We start from the raw sequence: 25671 nt of genomic DNA, 5'->3' as shown, positions 1-25671 counted from the left end.
TTCAAGGGACCGGGTGTAAACTGCGTATTAACTGGGACCACATATTAGGCGGGTATACTAATTTTGACTTATATACAGTATCTATTAGCATTTTTCTTTATTGAAATACATGATTCATGAAAGGTAATACAGTATTACTCCATTATGTAATTACTGTACTGTATGTCAAAGACATTTACAATATGTACTATACTTAATTCTATCGAAAAAAAAAAAAGTCATTTATAGTTGTTTGCCATGTGCGTGTACTCAAAGTCCTCATGTTTACCATACTTCAGTTTCCTGCGATTACATCCTCCCGACATTGCAGCTGCAGTGATTGAGTCACGATTTTTTATTATCGTCCTTAATGTCGATGATGGGATTCCTAATTAATCAGAGTTGTTTCTGAGTAAGAGTACTGTTTTCATCGTACTTTCGTAAGCTTTCAAATTTTTTCGACACAGAAAGTGCTTTCTGTTTAACACTCATTGCAATCACATTCACAGATACTTCAATACACTAAAAGATAACAAAGGAACTGCCCAGCAAAAATTTTCAGAATTTTATTACGGCCGAGTGAGGAATGCTGTTTGAGAGAGGGTTAGCAAGAGGGTGAGGTATTGTAACTGTATGTAGGCTTTAACCGCGCATAAGAAAGTGTAACAAGAGGGTGGGGTATACTAAGGTATGAAGTATGAAAGTTTAAATGCGCAGGTAAAGGGTCGAATACCAATACTTTTCAGGTTAATGGCACCAGTGAGTTCAATGACCAAGATGTTTCATTGCTGTTACAGTACATTGCTGAAAATTACATCGAAAATATTCCACAAAATCAGCGTACTATGAGGGACCTGAGCACAACAAACGGGGAATTTTACAAAGGCGTTATATATGAAATGTGCAGGGACTGGACAAAAAAAGCATATTACATAGGATAGCATAATAAATAGGCGCGTCTTATCGAAGTTTTACTGTATATCTTGATATATTTCTGGACATCACTGCTTACAAAGAGAGAATGTGAAATTTTATAGTACTGTTAATGGGTACACGTAATTACTAAGAAACCAAAGTCATTTAATCCTTTTTTTTTAATGTTTAGGTCTCTATTAATTTCATAAAAGAAGATAAATTTACCTTGGTGTCTGATTGTTAAATCTCAACAATTTTGCAGTGTTCTTCTTGCTGTACCACAATGAAACTTTTCCATTTTCTTCAATCGTTCATATGAATGCTCGTCAATTATTATCTATTCCAGAAACATGGTAGGCCTACAGTATATTACTGACACCAGCAGGAGAACACTTACAGACAGTGGTCGAATTGGACAAGTATGGCATCCGAAAAAAAATAAATCCACGGTGCTACAGTCCTTTAAGAACTCAGACCGACCAGCCAGCTGCTGGTCTGACGTCCACATGCCCAAGCAGAGGTGGACGATCATCCAACCAAAATGGAGGTATCACGTGGTTAGCACGATGATCTCTTCAACCTTTATAGCTGGCTTTTGTAACCAGATTTCACTACCTATCTTATCTTCCCAAGTACATCACAATGCTGGATGGGCACCAGTCCCATTCACTGACCGAAATTCATTAGAAAATTTCTTCCCCCATGAGAATTCTGTAACGCGAGTCCTAGGCAGGAACACCTTAGTTAGACCATGACACCACAGCAAGGGACTCAAGTATGGCATACCACTTGTCAATTAAGATGTCAAAAAGTATAAAAAATTTAAAATGGGCTCTTATTTATTGGAGTTGATCGCAAAGTCAACTATACAATGTCCAATAGTGCACACTCGCTAGTTTTTTCTCTCTCTCTTGCACATTTAAATTGTATAACACTCTGCACACTTCACCCCCTTAGTTTGTGGCCAAGTGCTTTCCATCCTCACCTTTGAAACCTATGACTCATGAGTAGAGACCGGATTCTTATGTAATTACAATTGCATTCCTTTATTTGTAGACAACTGAAAATGACAAATGTCGGCGATTTGTGCTTCTGATATGGTTATAGTTGAGTTTCATTCTACATAGACTATTTTTACATATTCTTAGTAATATTACATATTTTACATATTATGTAAAGAATGTAACATTTTTATACATATCTAGGCAATTATTGGGTTTTACATTTTTTTTATTAAATTCTTTTTATTTTTCGGAGTAAATTATTGAAGTGCGAAATGCATAAAAGAAGTTTTATTGTATTAGCAGTAATTCTGACTCCAATGCAATGCAGCCTTCTTGCCACAAGAAAATAAAAACTCATGACAGTGATGGGTCTAAGAGTAACCACGTTAGTAGTTCTCTTTATCGTAATTGTTGGACATTTGAAATGTACTCCTTAAAAACAAAATTAATATCCTTGTCTTATTACAAACTACAACAATATAGAATGCAGTTTGTTTTAGACAAGTAAAATGGATCCACACAAACATAAAAAAAATCAATATCAGTATCATCAGAATGGCTGCAGTGCTCAGTTTCGCTTTTGGAAAGACAAAAAGTACTAACACCAATCTTTAAGAAACAAAATTTACGAAAGACATCAGTATGTCGAGAATGAGCTTGTGCTAAAAAGCTATAAATTGAACCAAATGGAGGAATCAATAGACATATTAACCATAAAAACATATAATCGAACAGTTTAGAATTGTATATAACATTAAGAAAGGGCAGCCTCTTACAGATTTACCTCATTTACTTACAAATGGCTTTTAAGGAACCCGCAAGTTCACTGCTGCCCTCACATAAGCCCGCCACCGGTCCCTATCCTGAGCAAGATTAATCCAGTCTCTACCATCACATTCCACCTCCCTCAAATCCATTTTTATATTATCCTTCCACCTATGTCTCGGCCTTCCTAAAGGTCTTTTTCCCTCTGGCCACCCAACTAACACTCTATATGCATTTCTGGATTTGCCCATACATGCTACATGCCCTGCCCATCTCAAACGTCTGGATTTAATATTCCTAATTATGTCAGGTGAAGAATACAATGCGTGCAGTTCTACGTTGTGTAACTTTCTCCATTCTCCTGTAACTTCATCACTGTCACCTCCGCTCGATAATCCGAAATCCTCCGTACTGAATTGCGTCATGCCGTCAAAAACAAGCGACCTGGACGTTTGCGTGAAGGTGTCATTTTGTTACACGACAAGGCGCGACCACACACAGCTCGGCACACCATAGACACCATTCGGGATCTGTGCTGGGAAGTGTTCGAACAACCTCCTTACAGCCGGACTTGTCACCTTGCGACTTCCAGATTTTCGGCAAGCACAAAAGTGACTTGGGAGGGTGCCGATTTGCAACAGACAGTGACATAATTGAGGAAGTGCAGCAGTGATGCTATCAGCAGCCAAAAGACTTTTTATAAACAAGGTATCAAAAATCTGGTGAGCAGGTGGGATAAGTGCCTAAACACTGGTGTGTGGAGATTATATTGAGAAATAAATTTCCTCTGTGGAGAAAAAAATTATTTCTCGTTTTCATTTGACTGACCCTCGTATATATCGGTTAAGTTAACAAAACTGTTGTTGAAAATGGCTATAAAGTCATTTAAATATGTGTTCCTCTATATGTGACATGTAATGTCTAAAATGCTAAAATGCTGGTAGTAGGCCACTGATGATACGAAGGACGAGAGTTCAGCTGACACTGTGGATCAGATCCCAGCATAGCTCAATTGGTTAAGAGCATTCAGCGTGTCAAGCTTAGGGGTTCTCTGGTTCGATCCCCAGTGCGAGAACGAATTTTCCTCCATTAATAGTAATAGTTTATTGTGAATCTTGGCATTTATATGATGCTATGTTGGAACTTTCTAATGTAATGCTTCAATTGCAAAAGTGTGACATTACAATTTCCGAAGTTGGCTGAATTTTGAATAGGCCTGCCAGGGTAAATATCATTTGTTAATAATCTCAGATAATATGTGAAAAAAAAGTATCAATTCTACAGATAAATTGGTGTTTAAAGGTTCCTTTTTATTTATTTATTCTGGTAGAGTTAAAGCCATGAGGCCTTTTCTTCCACACTACCAGAAGTGAAATACATAATGAAACAATGACAAAAATAGTAAAGTCATACTTAAATATAAAAATATTTTCATGCACATTAACAAGCTTACATGGGCTGTAGTGAAATATTAACTAAACATGATACATAATTAAGTTATTTACAATTCATATCCTAATTCTACTTCATGATAGGCCTAAATGACAATTTATATAAACACAGAATAACCTATAAAAATCGGCTAACACTCACAAATCAATTTCAAGAAAAAGTATGTAATTCTTAATTCTTAATTTAAATTGATTAATCGTTCGGCAATCCCTGACATGACGAGATAAGAAGTTCCATAGGTGACAAACTGACACTGTGAAAGAGGATGAATAGAGAGCGGTACGGAGAGCAACAAGACACCGAGAATTCTTAAGGAACAGTTCTTCAGAAGCTTAGCTGTTAATTTGGGGGCGGGGGAGACTTTTTCGGACAATTTATTCTCACATAAGTTCATCATACCAAGATTTACAAAAACGTGATTGTATATCACGGATGATGTTGATATTTTTTATACAATAAAATATTCGACAATATTCCCATTATTTATTGAGATTATCATGTTGCATGTTAAATGAACAAGTTTCATATATGCCACATTCAGCAAACGCAGCTTCAGGAAAATCGAGAAAAAGTGCAGATAAGTCAGTGCCAGAGAAATTACAGCATTTGGTATCTGCAATTAAAACATTAGTCTTATCTTTCTACTGGTGAATGTGAACCCATGTTCTGTATAATGAATAATATTTCACCCATTCGAAATAAGTTATCTGAAGGAACTGCTTCGAATTGTATTGTATAAGAAGTATGAATCCACTTATCTGTGAATTTAAAACAAAATATTACGTCAAAAAATGGCTACGGAGTGGGAGAAGAGGCATGGAATTTACATCAATTAGGGTCAAGGAAGATGAAAAAGATGATACTCGCCTAAAGAATTTTGGAAACACTGCCGAAAACAGGTGAGTTCAGTTTTTAGCAAACTTATTAATTAGTGTATTTATTTATCATTTTTTATGGAAATGTAATTATAGACACGTCAGTCATACTATGTACCTCGTCTTAAACACTTTTGCAGTAGTGGTTAATGCGGTGTTCCCACGCAGGACAAAGAAATAGAAAGAAGCATGATAGTGGTGATAAAACACAGGGAATGACAAGTGATGTTTTTTTTAAGAAATTCATAAAAATGGTTGTATCTAAGACATACCAATAGTAATTTATTTCAATTCGACCACTGTTTGCAGGGAGCAGTACAAACTGTTTGTTCACGAAGTGTCCGCAAGTGGTACATTACTCACAAATAAATAATCACTGCATACAGCAGAGAGCATAATTTATTAAATTGAAGTTTTCAGTAGGCAAAGACGTAAAAGTGGTTGTTTTCCCATTTTAAAATTAAGATCTGGTAGGCCTACATGTGAAGATTAAGGCCTTTGCAATGAATAAATCAAACACAATTACAAAACACCTTATTTTATTCATAAATACAAGTCATAACAAGTGCATTACATAATTACCTAGAACTTTTGTACCATGCAAGTGTGCAGAATTAATCCACACAGGTGGAGGAATGGTAACAAGTTGATGACTGAAGTATATAAATGTATCAATTCCAGCCCAATGAAAGAAGCGATATTCATCATGTTTTTTGCTCCCATGCACGAATCTGAAAATTACAAACAGATGTCAGTTTCGTGAGGTAAAAATTTAGATAGTATACTCCTAACCTCACTTATTGCAACACTATGATAGGTACTACATGAGTCAGTTGGCCTGGTTGGTGCTGTGGATATAGTGTTGGCCTTATATGCCCGAAGTTGCAGGTTCGATCTCGGGCCAGATCGATGGCATTTAAGTGTGCTTAAATGCGACAGGCTCATGTCAGTGGATTTACTGGCATGTTAAAGAACTCCTGCAGGACAAAATTCTGGCACACTGCCGATGTTGATATAACCTCGGCAGTTGGGAGCATCATTAAATAAAACATAACATTTAACTACACGAGTCGAAAGAAGTCCAGAATTAATAGTCTTGTTCCCAACGTTAACAGTACAAAGAATATAAAAAAATGACATACGAAAGAATTCCTGTGTGAAATTCAAGAAATAATAATTAAAAGCATCACATTTACTAAAATTCACAGATATTTAACTGAAACTGGTGTGAAATTTAAACTAAACACTTCGCAGCACATGAATAATATTACAAAGAGACTTAAATTATTGATGAATAAAAACAAGTGAGCTCTTATAAGATCTTACTTGAAAGTAAAGTAGTTTACACTTTCGAGTAATAGAAATCTCCTACATGTAGAGTGAATAATAGTTTACTAATATCTTAAAGTGCGCACTGGAAAAGCTAAATGGTTTACTTTCAAGTAGGCCTACTTACTTGTTTTCCATTTTATTCTCTTTCTACTCAAGTGTTTACTTGCAACTATGCATTTTAACACCTGTTCATTTTCTCCTCTGCCTTGGCACAACCTCATTTAGCAATTATAAAAGTTGGAGGTTAAACGTATTTCTTCCTTAGCTTGTATTTTCTTTATGCTCAAAAGAGCAACCTGTAACCTGATTTTAAATAGTTTAAGGTGTTTATTACAGTTAATGATCTCATTACCTGGAGATCCACAGTTCAGTCACCTAACATTTTCTTTCTTAAATTATTATTACTTGTTTTAAACTGTTATTGTCTCTTTAAAAGGCCTATACATCGCAATAACACATACCTAATATACATTAGTAATTATTTATAATTGAGGACCGTTTTTTGCAAAACTTGCTAACTGAAAAAACTAAATTTTACAGGAGAGACAAAACACTGTAATAAGCAAGTTTTGCTGTAACTCTTACTTATAGCAGAAAGCAAGTTTTGGAAATACGATCACACTTTGACACACTACAATGAAGAGAAATAATCCAATTTTACTAAGACGCCTTTAACATCATGTAGAGGTCTTGCCTAATGTTAACGAATCCATCAAAATCCCAATTTTGCAAATTTTGCAGTTAGCAAGTTTTGCAAAAACGGTCCTCAATTACATGTATTATTTAAATTATAGTCCAATCAATTACATTCTTAAGTACATGATACCCATTCAAATAGAAAAAACCAATATTGCAGACAAAAACTTAGGAAATACACTCTCTATACGAAAAATCGGAGCAAATACAAATACAGTTTTATGTAACTAAAATTAATCTTCACATATTTAGAACTTGCAGAATTTGTTGACGTTTCTGTTCTCTTCGAATTTCATTATCCTCTTCAGTTTGAAGATCAAATCCTGATCCAACTAAAGGGATTTTTTTTAAATTGGTTATTTAACGATGCTGTATCAACTACCAGGTTATTGAGCGTCGATGAGATTGGTATTTGGCGAGATGAGGCCGAGGATTCGCCATAGATTACCTGGCATTCACCTTACAGTTGGGGAAAATCTCGGAAAAAACCCAACCAGGTAATCAGCCCAAGCGAGGATCGAACCCGCGCCCGAGCGCAACTTCAGACCGGCAGGCAAGCACCTTAACCAAATGAGCCATGGCGGTGGCAAGGGGATTTCTTCCACTTCATGGTAGACATCCTGCAAATCCTTTGCGATATTGTGAAGCACTGTGCAGCTTTATATCAATTCTGGAACAATTTCTAAAGATGTTCTTTTGCGATTTGCAAGAATAGGGAATCGTTGTTTTACTTGGCCAAACATTCTCTCTATTACAACCCTTTCCTTTGAATGTACAATATTGTACACTTATTCTTGCATGGGTGTCTAAATGATGTTAATAGCCATACAGAAATTCCATAACCTGAGTCTTCGAGTAGACAGACAGATCCATTAAATCGTGATAATAGTTCTTGTACTGAGCTCTGCCACCAGATTCTACTATCGTGTACACTGCCTGGCCATTGTACATCGATACTTGTGAATCATTCACTCGCATCACAGGTCACCTGTACATTAATACTAGCCTTGCCTTTTCGGTTGATGTACTCACCACCGAATAAAATAGGCTTCTTCATTTCTATATGAGCACAGTCAACAGCACCAATGACTGTAGGTATCTGAAAATGTGAACTCCATTTGCAAAGTGTGGTTCGGTGAATGCCAAAGATTTCTGCAATGCTGCATTAGTAACCTGGGTCACTGAGATAATGAAGAAAGATCTCCATTTTCTTTCGAGCAGACACTGCACCACCACAAGATTCCACATCGCCAGCCAGAAAAGAGTTTGTTATGAAATCCACATTTTTATTTTCAAACCATAACAAATGGTTAGATTTCTGTAGACTGATATCTTTTCTTTCTCAATAACGCTTCACTTGATGAACCTGCAGGAAAGCAGCCATTTCTAATAGTGGAAAGAAATAACAAGTCTGCTTCCCACCTACCTTGAAATTCTGATACTGCTTATTTGTTACAACAAGTATTCCCTTGTTTTTATTCAACAATTTTCAAGTCAGTACTTGGAAAATTTAGGTGGTTTACTTCTTAATAAGGCCTCACTTCACTGTATAAGTACTCTCTCTCAGAAAATAATAAGTAAATTCGTTTATCATTCACCCTAACCCCAGCAAGTACTTGAAAAAAGTGCTTACTTGTTTTTATTCACCTCACCCAATATATAAAATGAAAGAGGACACCCTAAAAAAAGACAATGTGATCACTGTACAAGCTACAGGCCTATATCCATCTAAAAACTGTTCTTTCATAAGAAGGAATTGTCTCATAGAATTGCTAGTGGCCAGCACAGCTCAGACGGCAGGAGTGTTTGCCTGCTAATCTGGAGCTCTGTTCAGGTGCGGATTCAATGCCAGCTTGGGCTGGTTGGGTTTTCTCTGAGGTTTTTCCAACCATAAGACAAACATCAAGTAATCTATGGTGAATTCTCAGCCTCATATCGCCAAATACCATTTCCCTATTACCATTTTCACAGACGCTAAATAATCTAGTACCAGTTGATACAGCGTCATTAAATAATCAACCAAAGAAATTAAAAAGAAAAAAGAAACTGATTGCTACTCAATAACTTTAAAATTTCTGGGATATTACTTTGCGTCTGCAGAGCTACCAGGCTGTGCAGAAAATACCTCACAACACAATTACATACCATACAATATTAGTGCATATTGTGTAACAAATCATCGCAGCTTTGGAAAGAACAGAGAAAAAAGGGCAGGTATACCCTCATCAAACCCTTTAACCCTGACACTGACAGCAGGGCACAGTTCGTACTAATACAAGATTATTCAAAAGACATGGTGCAAAAGTAACGCTGACTTATTACTTACTGAACTGACATACAAAAACTGCAATGATATGAAGTGATAGAAGAACGTCGTAAGTTGCAAATGGACATTACAAGTGTTGGATATGAACAGCCTGGGTGACACAGCAGATGTCTAAATGGTAGTCCATTCAGCTCTAAAGCACTAGATATGCTTGTCTTCAAATCGTCCAGTTGTTGTTGTAATGGGGGAACATACACAATGTCCCTCATATACCCCACAAAAAGAAATTGCAGGGTGTTAAATCAGATGATCGTGGAAGCCAGAGCAGAATTAGCAAATCATGATTTCCGGTACAGCTGAACCAGCATCCTAAAGTCAGCGTCAATTGAATATTCACTTCAAGGTCAATGCATAGTTGCCGCTTTGGTTCAGTCATAAGATGTTTAAGGGAAGAGAAGTTCCAGCGATCTGTACTGTGTACCATACCCATGAATGAAAATCCTGACCTGTATATTTTTTACTACGTAATTTATGCTTACATAAAATAAATTAATCCTCAATCTTCTAAGTTTCCTTAATCTATCACAAAATATTTCAATATCCGGTGATTTCATCACCATATAATTTTGTTATTCTAGGTTTAACTTGTAATTCAGTAAATATAAAATATTCTTTGTTTTCCTATGATAAATTATCTAGCTTTCATTAGTCAGGTAATCTTTTCATACTTTGATTTTACTGTAATCATAATTGTAAATTTAATACTAACTTAACTGTAATTTTATTTTTCATATTATAGTTGGAATCTCCTGGTAGAGGGGCAGAGAAGGCCTGATGGCTTTATCTCTACCAGGTTAAATAAATAAATAATTACTACTACTACTACTACTACTATTACAATATAACCATTCTTAAAGAAATATACCCATTATGAAGACATTGACCCCTAATGTTTAATATAATATGCCTGCACAAAATAGTTTAGCTCCCTGTGTAATATAACTGTTCTTTAAAAAATGAGAAATTAGCACATTATGAAGACATTGACCTCTACTGTTTAATATATTCTTCCACAAAATAGATTAACCCCCTGTGCAATAGTCATTCTTTAAAAATCAGAAATATAAAACTTATTTTCGAGACATTGGTTCATATACGTATGTTAAAGAAATCATTCACGGACCACTCTTTGAACAGTTCTGAATTAATTTCTGAACGATAGGCAGTGTTGTTTTTAGCCTCAAATACCAATTTACTTTCGGGAACAATCCAGCATGGCATACAATAAGTCTCCCCCCATCTTTCCAACAGGTATCCTCATTACACCTGATGATTTTGAGTCCTGCCATATGTATTTCAATGAATAGTTTTTATTGACCCCTGTTTCAGGCAAATAAAATATGGGCTTAGTATAGCTAGATGATGAGTTATTGTGGATTCTTCTCAAGATAGCAGCCCTTGCCTCTGCAATACCTTGTCTTTCCATTAAACATCTTCTGCCATTGTTAATATTCTGTATGTAAACCCCAGTTTCTTTAATATTTTAAAAATACACGATTGTGACTCTTCAAACCCAATTTTTCCTGCCATGACTTTCCTTAATTTAGATAAAGTCGGATATTCAACTCTGTCATAAAATTCAAGTACTGTACTGTGTAACGCATCTTTATCAAAGTCATTGAGATCTGTCATATGACGTCGTTTGTTTTCGTGGGAGAAGAAAATTTTAGAAGTTCTGCAGATTTTAGCACTTTCTCGAAAACCTTGTTTATAGTTCGTTTAGAAAATTCACACATTTTTGCAGTTAGATCTCGAGATTTCCCAAAATCAGTAGTGACAATTTTTTCGGGATGTTCTGCAAGACCTTTAAGAACATTATACACAACAGTCTCTTTATGCAAATCGGATTGTCCTATTTGTTTGCCTTTTTTTTTAGTGTACTGTATATAACGGATGATCCAGCCTCACCCTCCATAATGTCACAATAATCTATAAACAGAATTATTTACTTACTTACTGGCTTTTAAGGAACCCGGAGGTTCACTGCCACCCTCACATAAGCCCGCCATTGGTCCCTATCCTGAGCAAGATTAATCCAGTCTCTACCATCATATCCCACCTCTCTCAAATCCATTTTAATATTATCCTCCCATCTACATCTCGGCCTCCCCAAAGGTCTTTTTCCCTCCGGCCTCCCAACTAACACTATATATGCATTTCTGGATTCGCCCATACGTGCTACATGCCCTGCCCATCTCAAACGTCTGCATTTTATGTTCCTAATTATGTCAGGTGAAGAATATAATGCGTGCAGTTGTGTTGTGTAACTTTCTCCATTCTCCTGTAACTTCATCCCTCTTAACCCCAAATATTTTCCTAAGCACCTTATTCTCAAACACCCTTAACCTATGTTCCTCTCTCAAAGTGAGAGTCCAAGTTTCACAACCATAAAGAACAACCGATAATAAGCTTATAACTGTTTTATGAATTCTAACTTTCAGATTTTTTGACAACAGACTGGATGATAAAAGCTTCTCAACCGAATAACAGGCATTTCCCATATTTATTCTGTGTTTAATTTCCTCCCGAGCATCATTTATATTTGTTACTGTTGCTCCCAGGTATTTGAATTTTTCCACCTCTTCAAAGGATAAATTTTCGATTTTTATATTTCCATTTCGTACAATATTCTCGTCACGAGACATAATCATATACTTAGTCTTTTCAGCATTTACTTCAAACCTATTTCTTATTTGCTTCAAATAAAATTCCCGTATTTTCCCTAATCATTTGTGAATTTTCTCCTAACATATTCACGTCATCCGCATAGACAAGCAGCTGATGTAACCTGTTCAATTCCAAACCCTCTCTGTTATCCTGGACTTTTCTAATGGCATACTCTAGAGCAAAGTTAAAAAGTAAAGGTGATAGCGCATCTCCTTGCTTTAGTCCACAGTGAATTGGAAACGCATCTGACAGAAACTGACCTATACCGACTCTGCCGTACGTTTCACTGAGACACATTTTAATTAGGCCTACTCTAACTAGTTTCTTGGGAACACCAAATTCAATAAGAATATCATATAAAACTTCTCTCTTAACCAAGTCATATGCCTTTTTGAAATCTATGAATAACTTGTGTACTGTACCCTTATACTCCCATTTTTTCTCCATTATCTGTCAAATACAAAATATCTGATCAATATTTGATCTATTACACCTAATTAGCTAAATAAAAGTAGAAAATAATAAAACAATTAATATAGTAGACACAAATTTAAAGAGCAATGACTCAGCTGTATTGAAAGCAGTAGTGTGTTAATTGTGTAATCTGTAAGAGACCGATGTTTTCCTTTATATGCATATAGCTCCATCATTTGACACAGTGTGATCTATGCTGATTCAAGATGTGCGTGGGCTGGGGTAGAGATAATACTTTCACTCACAATACTGCACAAAGTTTTAAGATTCGAGGGGATACAATAGAAGAGCTTATAATTGACCCTCAGATGCATTTTCTGCTGACACAGAGTATGGTAGGGTGGCATTCAGATGCTTGCGAACATGCTATTGTGGAACATGTGAGAAACTCACCAAAAGTAAACGTGTTTTGCGCAATGAGGAGGCGCAAAGTGTATGGGCCCTTCTTTTTTGTCGAGCCTACTGTCACTGACCTCACCTATAATAAAGAAGAGGAAGCGCACATTCGTGCAAAGAGAAAGAGTTTTAGGGCTTTTCCCTACGGGCGCTGTCTTCACTGTATGAAATCAATGATTTCGTTCTTTCGGTGCACCATAGGATATGGTATCTTTCACAGGATTTCTTGCACAGTAGACACACGCAGTTTCCATCTGGTGAGTGGTAGTGTGCACTGCTGCAGACTTTGTGATGAAAACCATGTACAGCCATTCTTGTCACTAGATGTTTCAGCTCGTAGTTTCCATGAGTCCAGAGATCAGATGTCATCGCTTCGGTGCTGTAAAATTCAGGCCAGATGTCTTCTTTCTTCTCTTTGCACTTCTGTAGAAATGCTGTGCTCGCTCTGGTAGCTGGTAACAGGTATTGGATTCTTAATTCTTCGATCAGGAAGGGCTCCCTGGTTAATTCATAAACCAGCCTCGATGGGGTTGATGGCGACAGGCATAGTAAGCGTTTTAGATAGACCGCTTTGACTTTCTCCAGTTCTGCTATGTTCCCTTCTGTGAGGTGTGGCCATGTGAGTTCTATTTCGTAGGACAATATTGGCAGTATTTTCATTTTGAAGAGAGCGAGTGCTGTGTTCAGGGACAGTTCATTCAGGCTCCGTATGTCACTCATGGCTACTATGGCACTTCTAGATTTCTCCTTCACGTCCTTTGTGAACGTTGTTCCTTGCGGCTGCAGGGTGATGCCGAGGTAGCAAAAGTGATTGACGCATGATAGGGGGGTTTCATTATAATAAATGGTGTCTTTTGGTGTTGTTCTGCCTCCCCTCCTGAAAACCATTGTTACCGTTTTGGTCTCATTTATTCTCAGGCCGGTTTCGGTTGCCCACTTTGCAAGGTCGTTGAAGGCTTCTTGGAGGTAACTTTGCGATTTGGAGAGAATTGCCATGTCGTCTGTGTACACGAAAACTTTTACCTTATCCTTTCTCACAGCCTTGATGGCGTCCATGGTGGCTAGATTGAAGAGCAATGGGCTTAAGGGATCCCCCTGTAGGATGCCGATGTTCTGTTTTATGGGTTTGGATGTTGCTAGGTTGTCGTTCACTTGCACGTAGTTTGTGGATAGGATGTCCTTTATTAATGTGGTGATATAGTGCGTTGCTCCTATGGTATCGGCTAGCTTTTGTATCATTTTTCCACGGTCTAGTAGGTCGAAGGCTTTGGTGAAATCCACGAAAGTGCATATCACTCTTCCTTTCTGATGTTTGAGCACCTCTACTATCTCGTTTAGTAGGCACTGCACAGCTTGGAGCGTTGATCGTCCCTGTCTAAAGCCGAATTGTTCCTCTGGTATCCTGTTATCAGTCAACTCTGTTAGTTTCTTGGTGAGGAGTTTGCTGAAGACCTTGAAAGCAGTGCATTCTAGGGCGATTCCTCTGTATGCGTTCATATCCCCTACGTCACCCTTCCCTTTGTACATCACTTTCATAGTGGATGTCCTCCACCTTTCTGGTATGGTGCCTGCTGAGATGCATTTATTAAAGAGTTCTGTCCATGCTTCTGCGAGGATGTGTAGTGATGCTTTGAGGTGTTCATTGCAAATATTATCGGGTCCTGCTGCCTTGTTGTTTTTTGTCGTGCGGATGGCTTCCGTCACCTCTTCAACTGTGAGTTCCTGTGTGTGGTTCGGAGGTTCTTGCCGCCGCGCATCTGTTCTTCTGTCTGTTTGCGAGAGGAGACCACGAAAGTGGTCTTCCCACTTTTGGATGGGTATGTCCCTCGGGAAACGTGGTGTTCTGGATTTCAACGCTTTGAAGGGGGCGTTCTCTGCGTCTGTTAGGAGCCTGGCTTCCTCCTGTACCATATGTTGCTTCCTCGTTTCTTTGAGCACCATTTTGTATGCCCTGCGGGTGTGGGAGTATTCCTTCAGATGATTTGGGAGACCCGAGTCTCTTGCTTTGTGGAGGGCGGATATTGTTTTCTTTCTAGCTTCATAACATTTTGCGTTGAACCAGGGTTGAGCTTTCCTTGCAACTGATTTCGCCGGCATCATGGCAGACATGATAATATTTTCCATGGTTTCTAGCCCGGCATCCATGTCTCCCCTGCTGATATGTTCTATAGCTGAGTTTACTCGAGGGTCTTCAATCCTCATTTGGTCTGGCGAAAGTTTCCTTGAGTATTTCATGCTGGTGCTTGGTGCGGTGTTCTGAGTGGTATCCATGATAAAGTGCGCGATGGTTGGCAGGTGTTTTCTTATTACTACGTTGTTTAATGCTTCCCTGCCTGTGAGATGTAGTCTCTTCATATTAGAGAAGATGAGGCCTATCGTGCTGCTGCCATTGTGACAGATGTAAGTCTTTTCCTGCTTGTCATTTATCAAAGACAACCCTTCGTTTTCTAGATAGGAAATAACAGAAGCTGCTTTGTCTTGTGTTATATCTATGCGGCAGTTCAAATCGCCGGCTAATATTACTGTTTCCTCTTTGTTTATTTTGTTTATGGCCTGGCTCAATTCGTTGAGGAGGTGTTGCTCTTCTAGTTCTGGCTGAAAATATGCGGCCACTATGACAGTTGCTATGGTTTTTATAGCCAGTATGCATTCTGTTTCGTGCAGGATGTGGAAAGGCCATAACCATGATTTTAGAAGTATGGTTATTCCTCCTTTGGGTCTTCCAGTTTGTCCCTGTGTGGCAAGGGAGTGTATTGTATAATGGTGTTGCGAGCACCAGTCTTTGGTGAGGAAAGTCTCTGTTAGTACAATTACGTCTTTGTCGGCCCAGATATTTGGGTTTAGATATTGGAAAGCTGTGATTAGGCCTTCGACATTCCAGTTCATTATTCATAGGCGTTTCTTATGCGTCGAGGGAAACTCCCTCGTACCGTGCCCTCCGAAAAAGAAATCGAAGGGCTAATACTCCTTTTGGCCAGAAATCCGCGGATTCAGTTTTCTCCAGATGTGAAAATCGAAAACCAACTCTGAATGCTTTAGTTCTTCCTCTCGTTTGAATCTCTTCGACATCAACATCTCCGTCGATTCCATTTTTCCCTAGGTAGTTCTTGAGTGTTTCGGCTGTGGTAGTGCTCTTAAGTCTACCCACGAATAGCCACGCCATTTTTTCCCCGGCTTGGAGTTCTCCGTCTTCCTTTGTTCCGATTACTGTCTCTCTCTTGGCCTGTTGGATTCTCCTGTTTCTTGTTCTTCTGGTCACTACCTCTGTGAAGGGGCGATCTTCCTCCTTATCAAGGCTGTTGTCTTCCTGTGAGTCTCTTTCCCTTGTTTCCCTTATTTCTTGCTCCTGTTGTGTTGTTCCCTTGCTGCTACCTGGGGTATCTTCTTGTGTATTAGGTCTTTCTATGTTCTGGGTATCCCTCCTGGTACCAATATGTGGGGGCTTGGGGTCTCTCTCCTTTATAACACTTTTCCTTACAGCATACTTCTCTAGTTCGTCCGGCAGGACAGTGTGTAATTCCTTCCGAATTTTTTCCTCTAGTTTGTTCCCCATGAGGTCCATCATCTCTTCAAGTTTTTCCGCAAGCTTCTCTAGCTTGTCCTCTACATCCTTTGGCTTCCGCAGAAGCTTTGGCTTACACACTGTGCATAGCCAGGTCAGCTTGCAAGTCTTCCTTTTTATTATTTCGTATTCTCCTTTTGTTAGGCCAAGGCATTCTGAATGCTGCCATCTGCAGCATTCTTCGCACTCAACTGCGTTGTCATTGTTTTCAACCGACTTCCGACAGATGTCGCAGTAGTCTACTTGGTTAACTGAAGTTTCGTTGTCAGTCATCTTTGGTTAGACGTCACTTCCGGTTATGTTTTTAGGTGAGAGTTGTTTTATATACCCTGGTTTCTAAAGAGATATGGCCGCTCTTCCGGAGCAGGTGCGGATCACTTTATGTTTCTTTAGTTGTTTCCTTCCTTTGTTTTTGTAGAGATAAACACTGGTGTGTCTTCCTTGCGCTTACTACTTACTTGGGAAAAACTTTTCGTCCTGGCTTTCACTCAGGAAAATAGACTTGTTAACAGAATAGCTTATGCCTCAACTAGAGGAAGATCTTCATAATCCAATCTTTCAACAGGATGGTGCTCCTCTCTGTTTCCACGCAGATATTCGCCAACACCTGAATGCCACCCTACCAGGATGCTGGATCGGCTGTGTCAAGAATTAGGATTTGCCAATTCTGCTCTGACCTCCACAATCACCTGATTTAACACCCTGTGATTTCTTTTTGTGGAGCTATGTCAAGGATGCTGTGTATATTCCCCCATTACCATAACAAATGGACGATTTGAAGGTACACTGGAGCTGATAACTGAGGATATGTTGGGTGTCTGGGAACAAATGGACTACTGTTTTGACATCTGCTGTGTCACTCAGGGTAATCATATCCAACACTTTTAAAGCCCATATGAAACAATGACGTTCCTCTATCATTTCATATCATTGTCAGTTCAATAAGAAATAAATCAGCTTTAGTTTTGCACCATCCTATTTGAATGACCTTGTAATTGTATTAGCTACTCTTTCAATCACACTTTTCCTTTTTTAGATGCTGGTGCTAGTGTTATTATTTGAACAGGCTCTTGCAGCAGATTTCGCAACTCCTATGAAGATATGAACGGTAAAAAAATGACGTGTGTTATATATATTTTTAGTAGGTTATTTTACGACATTGTATCAACATCTCAGGTTATTTAGCACCTGAATGAAATGAAAGTGATAATGCCAGTGAAATGAGTTAAGGGTCCAGCACCGATACTTACCCAGCATTTGCTCATATTGGATTGAGGAAAGACTCCGTAGAAACCTCAAGCAGGTAACTTGCCCCGACCAGGATTCGAACCCGGGCCACCTGGTTTCGACATCAGATGCGCTGTTACTCCACAGGTGTGGATGACGTGTATTATAACCGATAAAAAATCTATGATACACATGTATTCTATAATGATTCTGTTTGTGTGCAGTAATGATGGACATATGCAACACAGTCAATGAAGAAGGTTGCCCTGTTTTGATTGTCAAGTTCATTCATTCATAGTGTTCTGCCCAAGAACAGGTCTATCACTTCTACACCAGTGGCTCATTTCTTATTCTGCCTGTCCATTTCACATGCTCATTCTTCTCCATATTCACATTTCAAATGCTTCCAGTCATTTCTCTTCACTTTGTCGTAATGTCCATGTTTCTCCTCACACAATGCCACACTCCACACAAAGCACTTCACTAGTCTCTTCCTCAGTTGTTTTTCCAGAGATCCACAGAAGACGCTGCTTTTTTCCTATTTAGAGCTTCTTTTGGTATTACGAGCCTCCTTTTGACTTCCTGGTAGCAGCTCATGTTACTACTCCAAGTTACTATTACTATGAAGCCATTATTCAAATGAGTCCACACTTGTGGAGTAACGGTCAGCACGTCTGGCCGCGAAACCAGGTGGCCCGGGTTCGAATCCCGGTCGGGGAAAGTTACCTGGTTGAGGTTTTTTCCGGGGTTTTCCCTCAACCCAATACGAGCAAATGCTGGGTAACTTTCGGTGCTGGACCCCAGACTCATTTCACCGGCATTATCACCTTCATTTCATTCAGACGCTAAATAACCTGAGATGTTGATACAGCGTCGTAAAATAACAAAATAAAATAAAAAAAATAAAAAATAAAATTATTCAAATGATTCATGACATTTCTCGTGTAGGTACTGTGAAGTGCAGTAGCTTAGTTCAAATTTTAATTAAATTTAGCCCAGTGTTTCCACAAATGTAATCAGAAGGAAAAGATTTGAAACGTGCAAATTACGAAATAAAGTATAGGCCTATTAATGCGAAAATCGCGATATAGACCTAAATAACTTTACTTGGGACTAGGTGTAAGCAGTACCCACATGTAAAAACACGAAATTATTGAAAGGATATTCTGTAAAATTAAAAAAATTAATTAAACCATTAGTCAATGATTGAATGAATGAATCCTTTCACATAAGTTGATCAATTAATCCGTGCAACATTCAATTAATCCATCCAGTCTATTAATCAAAGAATTCTTCAATCAATGAAAGAATCACCTATACATCTAGTCATCAATCATTCAATCCAACAACAAAACAACCTATTAAGGGCAATTCCACAGTAACGGAATTAAAATTATTGGTGTATTTTTCATATTCAATGCTCAATTGGCACAGTTTATTAATAATTGTTTTAATATCCAATAGCATAAGATGATACAGAATTTTTGTCTCTATCTTATGATCAGTGAAGAAATTCTGAATCATTTTTACTATTTTACATAGCTGTGGTCAAAATCCTGGTAATGGAATTACAGAAAAGAGACACGCATTTTTTATCTTTACATTTAACATAAAAATTATCTGAATCTATTAGTCATTTATTAAAATGTTAATGTTCTACCATACAAGTAGGGGAGAGTCGGGTAGTATCGGACATCGGGTAATATCGGACAGTGAGTTTCTTTCATCTACCACATGATGATAGTACCTGATTGACATAGTTACGTTTCTGTGATGTCGCATAGAGAAACGTAACCATGTCATTCAGGTACTACCATATGGTGGTAGATGAAAGAAACGCAAAGTCCGATATTACCCGACTCTCCCCTAATACCGTCTAGTGTAATGACTATTTGTCTTGTGATAAAAAAAAAATCTACAAATTCCATACATGCTTTGTTTTATGAAGGGTATAGTAACGGAATTACATATTGTAGTAGGTATGGAAACTTCTCAAGTTTCATAACTTAACAACAATTAGTGACTTATGTTTACTGAAAATGACTAATAATGTGGAACTGACTTAAAAACCTCTGATTTGATGTTATAATTAACTAAAGATACATTGAAAGACAGAACATCTCACCGTCAGTCAATTCAGGCTCTGTTACAATTGATAGGCCTACATCATTTTTCTTTGCAGTTGCGTCTCGCAGTACTATCTTTTATTATTAACCCTTCTTCATCACCTAGAAGTTTTATTGTAACTTTCCTCTTCCTTGGTGATTTGGGAAGATGTCTCTTAAATTCTTTGTTTAGCTTTTCCTATAGCTTGAAGTGATAATTTATTTGGACTGTCATGTGATTCCATTCAGTTTTTCTATTGGCGCTCTATGTTTTCTGACCCTTTCCCTGTTAATTTTCTTAATTTGTTTTTCTCTTTCTGAGACACTTTCTCTATATGAATCTTCTTCCGAATTCTGTCTTTTTATTTTGCTTTATTATATTTCTCTTTGTCTCTTTTCAACTTTTCCCTATAAACTCTCAGTTTTTCTTTTGGTCTTAGAGCCATTTCTAACATCAATCTGTAAATAACATGAGAATGAAAAAGACGTTTATTTGCATGAAATTGAAATTTTCTATTCAGCCCTGCTATTTGTTAACTTACCTGTAATTGAAGTTATTCTTATATTGCAATGTCTTCACTCATAACAAGACCTAAAAATTATACATTTGCTTGTAACTATCTGCAAGATAACATTGAGATAATATAATATCACATGAGATGCAATGAACTACATTAATAAACGATGAAAGAGTAATGGAACGGAGAAAAATTCTCTCCGGCGCCGGGATTTGAACCCGGGTTTTCAGCTCTACGTGCTGATGCTTTATCCACTAAGCCACACCGGATACAACTCCGACGCCGGTTAGAATCGTCTCAGATTCTGCATGGAAATATCATATGTACTTCGGTACATTAAAATAATATATACATTAATAAAGCCTAACCAATTTGAATATTAAGAAATGCTGCCAACTTGGAAAATAAAGAGCATAAAAATCAAGTAGAATAATGTGTTACCTATGGATTTGAATAAGGAGAAAGATATGAGAATCTTGGCGTAAAGTTTTCCCTGTGGGTTTGAATAATGAGAAAGTTTTGAGAAGCCTGATGTAATTCCGTTACTATGATTTGCAATTTGGTAAATAATAATAAAATTCTAGTAAAAATCCTATACTTTTGTCCCGTAATTGTTTAGCCGCGTAGTTTTCATTTTCCGTCGACAGCTGCTAGGATCTTATCTGCGGCCAAGCGGCCACCTGGTCTGCGGGCACTGAAACATTTAGTATAGGAATTTGTACTTACCCAGCTCAGAGTAGGTGTTGAAAATGTCCCCCACCAACTATACACACTGTTGACACCTTCTTCTTATGAAATTGTTAATTACTTTCACTGGCGTGGCTCAGTCGGTTAAGGCGCTTGCCTGCCGGTCTGAAGTTGCGCTTGGGCACGGGTTCGATCCCGGCTTGGGCTGATTACTTGGTTGGGTTTTTCCCTACGTTTTTCCCAATCGTAAGTTGAATGCCAGATAATCTGGGCGAATCCTCGGCCTCATCTCGCCAAATACCATCTCTATCACCAATCTCATCGATGCTAAATAACCTAGTAGTTGAAACAGCGTCGTTAAATAACCAACTTTATGAAGTTCTGCTTCAATGATTGACTGGATTTCAGCTCTTCTATAGTCTTAAGCTCATTTATTGTAGGCTATGCGGGTTTTTCGCATAAACCTTATTTTTAATTGCCCCCCCCCCCCCTCCATAGATAGAAATCACATGGTGTTAAATCTGGACTTCGTGGAGCCCACAAAATTATATTGATAATTCTCCTTACGCAAATTCGACGCTATTCTCTCATGGATTCTTTGGCAGTATGAGCAGTGGCGGAGTCTTGTTGAAAATATTCAGAGGACATTCTCCATAAGTTAGTTCAACTAAAAATGGGTGAAGGATCTCATTCATATAATGCTCGCTGGTAATTGTATGCCCTGAGTGAAAATAGGCCCAATAATTCTGTGTCCGTTCATTGCACACCACATGCCTATTTTTTCATTGTACAAAGGTGTTTCCAGTACAATATTGGGTTTCTCCTGATTGTAATACCGATGATTTTGTTCGAATACACGTCCATTTAAATGAAAATCGGCCTCATCAGAAAAATAAATTAATGTCGGATCAATTTCTTCAGAATTTACTTTCTCTAAAATCCAATTACAAAAATGCAATCTCTTATTGGTATCTTGTTCATTTAACTTTTAAGTACCGGAATTCTGTATGGCTTTAATTTAAATAATTTTGTTGGTTGACGAGCGGACTCATAACCTACTTCTGTTTCCTGCGCCAGACACATAATACATAATGAAATCAACAATCAGTGAAACAGAACTTCTTAATGTAAGCTTAATTAACAATTTCATAAGAAGGTGTCAACAGTATGTAGCAGTTGGTGGAGAACATTTTCAACACCTACTTTGAGCTGGGTTAGTACAATTTCCTATACTAAATGTTTCAGTGCCAGAAGACCAGGTGGCTGCTTGGCAGCAGTTAAGCTCCTAGCAGCAGGTGACGGGAAAATGGAAACTGTGTGGCTAAACAAAACAGTATCACTCTATAATTAGAAAATCATGTAGTTCATTATTCTAACTTTTCTTGTTAAGGTAGGCCTATTAAAGAGAAAAAACATATTTTTTGGCCTGCTTTTCATTGAGCGTGTTATTGAAAAGTCATTAATTTAAATAAGTTATATGTTCTGCAGTGAAAAAAAATATATATATTATTCTTTTCTAGTTCCTTTAATGTCTATGGAAAGTAAACATCAAAACAAAAATAAAAATTCTTTGTCAATTCATATGCATTGACTACCTTTCAAAATACACACATATAGCCTATATACAATGAGGAAATAATGGGTGAAAATTTTCGTGAAAAATATGAAAACCTGATACTTAAATAATTGTTAATCTCACTTTTGAACATGAAACTACATACATTTACCTACAATTTGGTATATTTTACATAGACTTACAGATTGCATGCATTTTAAATTTTTATGTGCATGTTCACTTTCTCGTGGAATTGTCCTTAAACAAATAATTCATCAATCATCTATTCATCATTCCTATTTGTGTAGTCAATCCATCAACCAGTCAGTATATCAGGCTGGTCAATCCATCAATCAGCCAGTCTATCCAGGAATGAATTACTGAATCCATGAATCAATCAATTCCTCTTTTCCATCAACCTGTTTATCAATAATCAATCAACCATTCAAACAATTATCCAACAATCTATCAACTCATTATTCAATCACCCATTCACCTGTAAATTAAACCATCAATTACGTTATTTCTACTATTAATCCATGCTTTCATAAATGTATTCACTTATCATCTGTGTCCAGCTCTGTGGCGTCATGGTCTAAGGCATCCTGCCTAGGACTTGCGTTACAGAATGTGTGTTGGTTCGAGTATTCATGGGGGAAGAAATTTTCTCATAAAATTTTGCCAGTGTACGGGACCGGTGCCCCAGCATCGTGATGCACTTGGGTAGCTATGATAGGTAGCAAAATCCGGTTGCAAAAGCCAGCTATAATGGCTGGGGTGATCATTGTGTTAACCACACGAACATTCTGTTTGGATGATCGTCCACCTCTGCTTTGGCACGTAAACATGAATCCAGCACGTAAACATGAAGCCAGCAGCCGGGTAGTCGGTTTGAGCCCTTCAAGGGCTCTGGCGCCATGGATTATTTTATTCATTTAGGCCTATCATCAATCACTAAATCAATCCATCAATCTGTTCATCATGAATCTATAATATAATATAATATAATATAGGCTAATATAATATAATATAATATAGCCTATAACAAGAAAATTAGAAATGTGTTAATATCTTCAATTTGATTAAATAGATTTATAGCCTATGTGTATGAATCAATCAGCCTATAGGCCTATTATATTTGTATTCTATAATTTTGGAATTTATATTTTTTTATAAATTGTCCTACTTTATTCACGTACGATATTATTCTTCTCTATGTTAATATTATATAGGCCTAATATAAATTCATTGCCGCTGTTATTTTCATTTTTATTTCCTATTTTATTTTATTTTCTATATTCCTCTTATAGGAATATAGGCCTATTATATTATATAATTTCACGGTAGCTGTAGTTTTAATTTTAGTTCCTATTTTATTTTACTTTGCATATTCTCTTTTATGCTTATTAATAATATACCTGAACTGCGACCGAACACGAGTGCTGCTCATTCAGTCCTCAAATTTTGTTAATATTACTGTATCTCCTTTTTCATATTAATTATATTATTTTATTTCTATTTCTATAGTTGCAATTATATTCTGTATTCTGTAGGCTATATTTAAATTTAAATAAATAATACAGTAAATAAATAAATAAATAAATAAATAATTGAATCTATCCATTAATCCAAAGCCTTAATCCAACCATCAGTCAAATAATCCATGAACCAATCCCATATCAATTATACATCCATCACTAAAATAAACTCAACAGTAAATCAATCAATCAATCAATCAATCTATCTATCTAAGTTTTACTCATCAATCAACCAAAATATCAATCTACCAACTGAGCATCCATTAAGTTAATCAGAAAATCAATCCATCAATACATCCTTTCATAAATAAATACAACACACAATGACATTATCCATCCAAGAGTCAGTCCCCTTATGAATCCATCAATTAGTAAATCAATCAATGAAACCATAAAAAATAAGGTAATTCTCCTGAATAAGTGAACTAACTTACTGTTCGCATTTCTCCACCATAAACAGCATTTGGGCAATAGAGAAAAAGAGGATTTCAGGAGATGGTGGGGAGCTATCTGGAAAAAACTAAAGGTAAGATTGATGTCACTTGTATCTACTCCTCCTCAACTGTGTTCTCTGTTCTCTTTTCTCTCTTATTTCTTCTCTTCCTTTCTCCCTCTCTGTGATGTTCCTGTAATTCCTTGACCTCCTGTCATCTATTCCCTCATCTAACCTATCTAACCCCCTCACATTCCTCGGCCTGATGTCACTTAGCTACCTACTCATGTCTAACCTAAACACCTCTAACTCGCAATATTTGAACAAATACACGCCGGCGGAGAGTAAACAATACAGCACGATACTCGATCAGACGCTAGCTACAACTAAGCTTATAGGCTATAATAATGTATCAGCTAAGGATCACTCACAGTATCACTGAAGTAACGGTACTGGTTTTTTGACAGATATAATTATTATACGTAAGTAATGCCAAATTTGGATATTACATTAGGTAATTAGTGATTAATGCTTACCTATCTTCCAAGTAACCTCCTTTTAGGTCGTGACAAAATAAGGTTTTTGGTACATTACTTCGCTTCTTACGATGCTTAGGCAAATCAATACATATTTCATGGCAATGCAAGTCCTTGCCAGAAAAGCAGTTAACTGATACGTTTGACAACTTTAGAATATTATTTTGCCAGGCTGGACGAAAACACTTCAACTTAAGCACATCTAAATATGAACTTATTGGTGTACATGTATTTCCACAAGCGTTCCACTCGAATCTTTCGTCAATTACATGTTCGTTTTCGTCATCTGCCATTTTTACACTTCAATACGTTATAAACTGTACAAGATCACTACTATTTTACTTATCATAACAGTATACACCCTCTTTCGCAATCAGTTTTATCTTAAATCAGGTGACAGGATATCCTTTCAGTTTAAAACATTCCGCGCCATGTTAGTTTTCTTCAGTGTTGCCAGGAACTCCACCTTGATTTTCCCACAATGAAGCATAAAATTTCCCAGACAAATGCCATATCCACGGACTCTGGTGTATATTGGGTTAAACGAGCGTTGAGCGACTTCCGCCGATTTTTGAAGAGTACCGCATTCTTTTGATCCCACAAATGCCGACGCATACTTTTTCATCTAC

At 37.3% G+C, this 25671-nt stretch overlaps 1 protein-coding gene across 4 annotated transcripts in view; it reads right to left on the bottom strand.

The window, feature by feature from the left end:
- The window catches only part of ENGase (cytosolic endo-beta-N-acetylglucosaminidase), a 79586-nt gene extending 54118 nt beyond the window's left edge, over positions 1 to 25468 (bottom strand). For all 4 annotated transcript variants that reach the window (XM_069841389.1, XM_069841390.1, XM_069841391.1 and 1 more), the window contains exons 1-2: positions 25043 to 25468; positions 5573 to 5721 (exon numbers count right to left, since the gene is read on the bottom strand). In XM_069841389.1, coding sequence (XP_069697490.1) covers positions 5573 to 5721; positions 25043 to 25335 — 442 coding nt within the window. In that variant the 5' untranslated portion in view covers positions 25336 to 25468. The remainder of the gene's footprint in view (positions 1 to 5572; positions 5722 to 25042) is intronic.
- Between the last annotated feature and the right edge of the window lie 203 nt (positions 25469 to 25671).

The sequence above is a fragment of the Periplaneta americana genome, chromosome 12, assembly GCF_040183065.1.
Source record: "Periplaneta americana isolate PAMFEO1 chromosome 12, P.americana_PAMFEO1_priV1, whole genome shotgun sequence".
NCBI classification, from domain to species: Eukaryota; Metazoa; Arthropoda; class Insecta; order Blattodea; family Blattidae; genus Periplaneta; species Periplaneta americana.
This window is presented reverse-complemented; position numbering and strand designations above follow the sequence as displayed.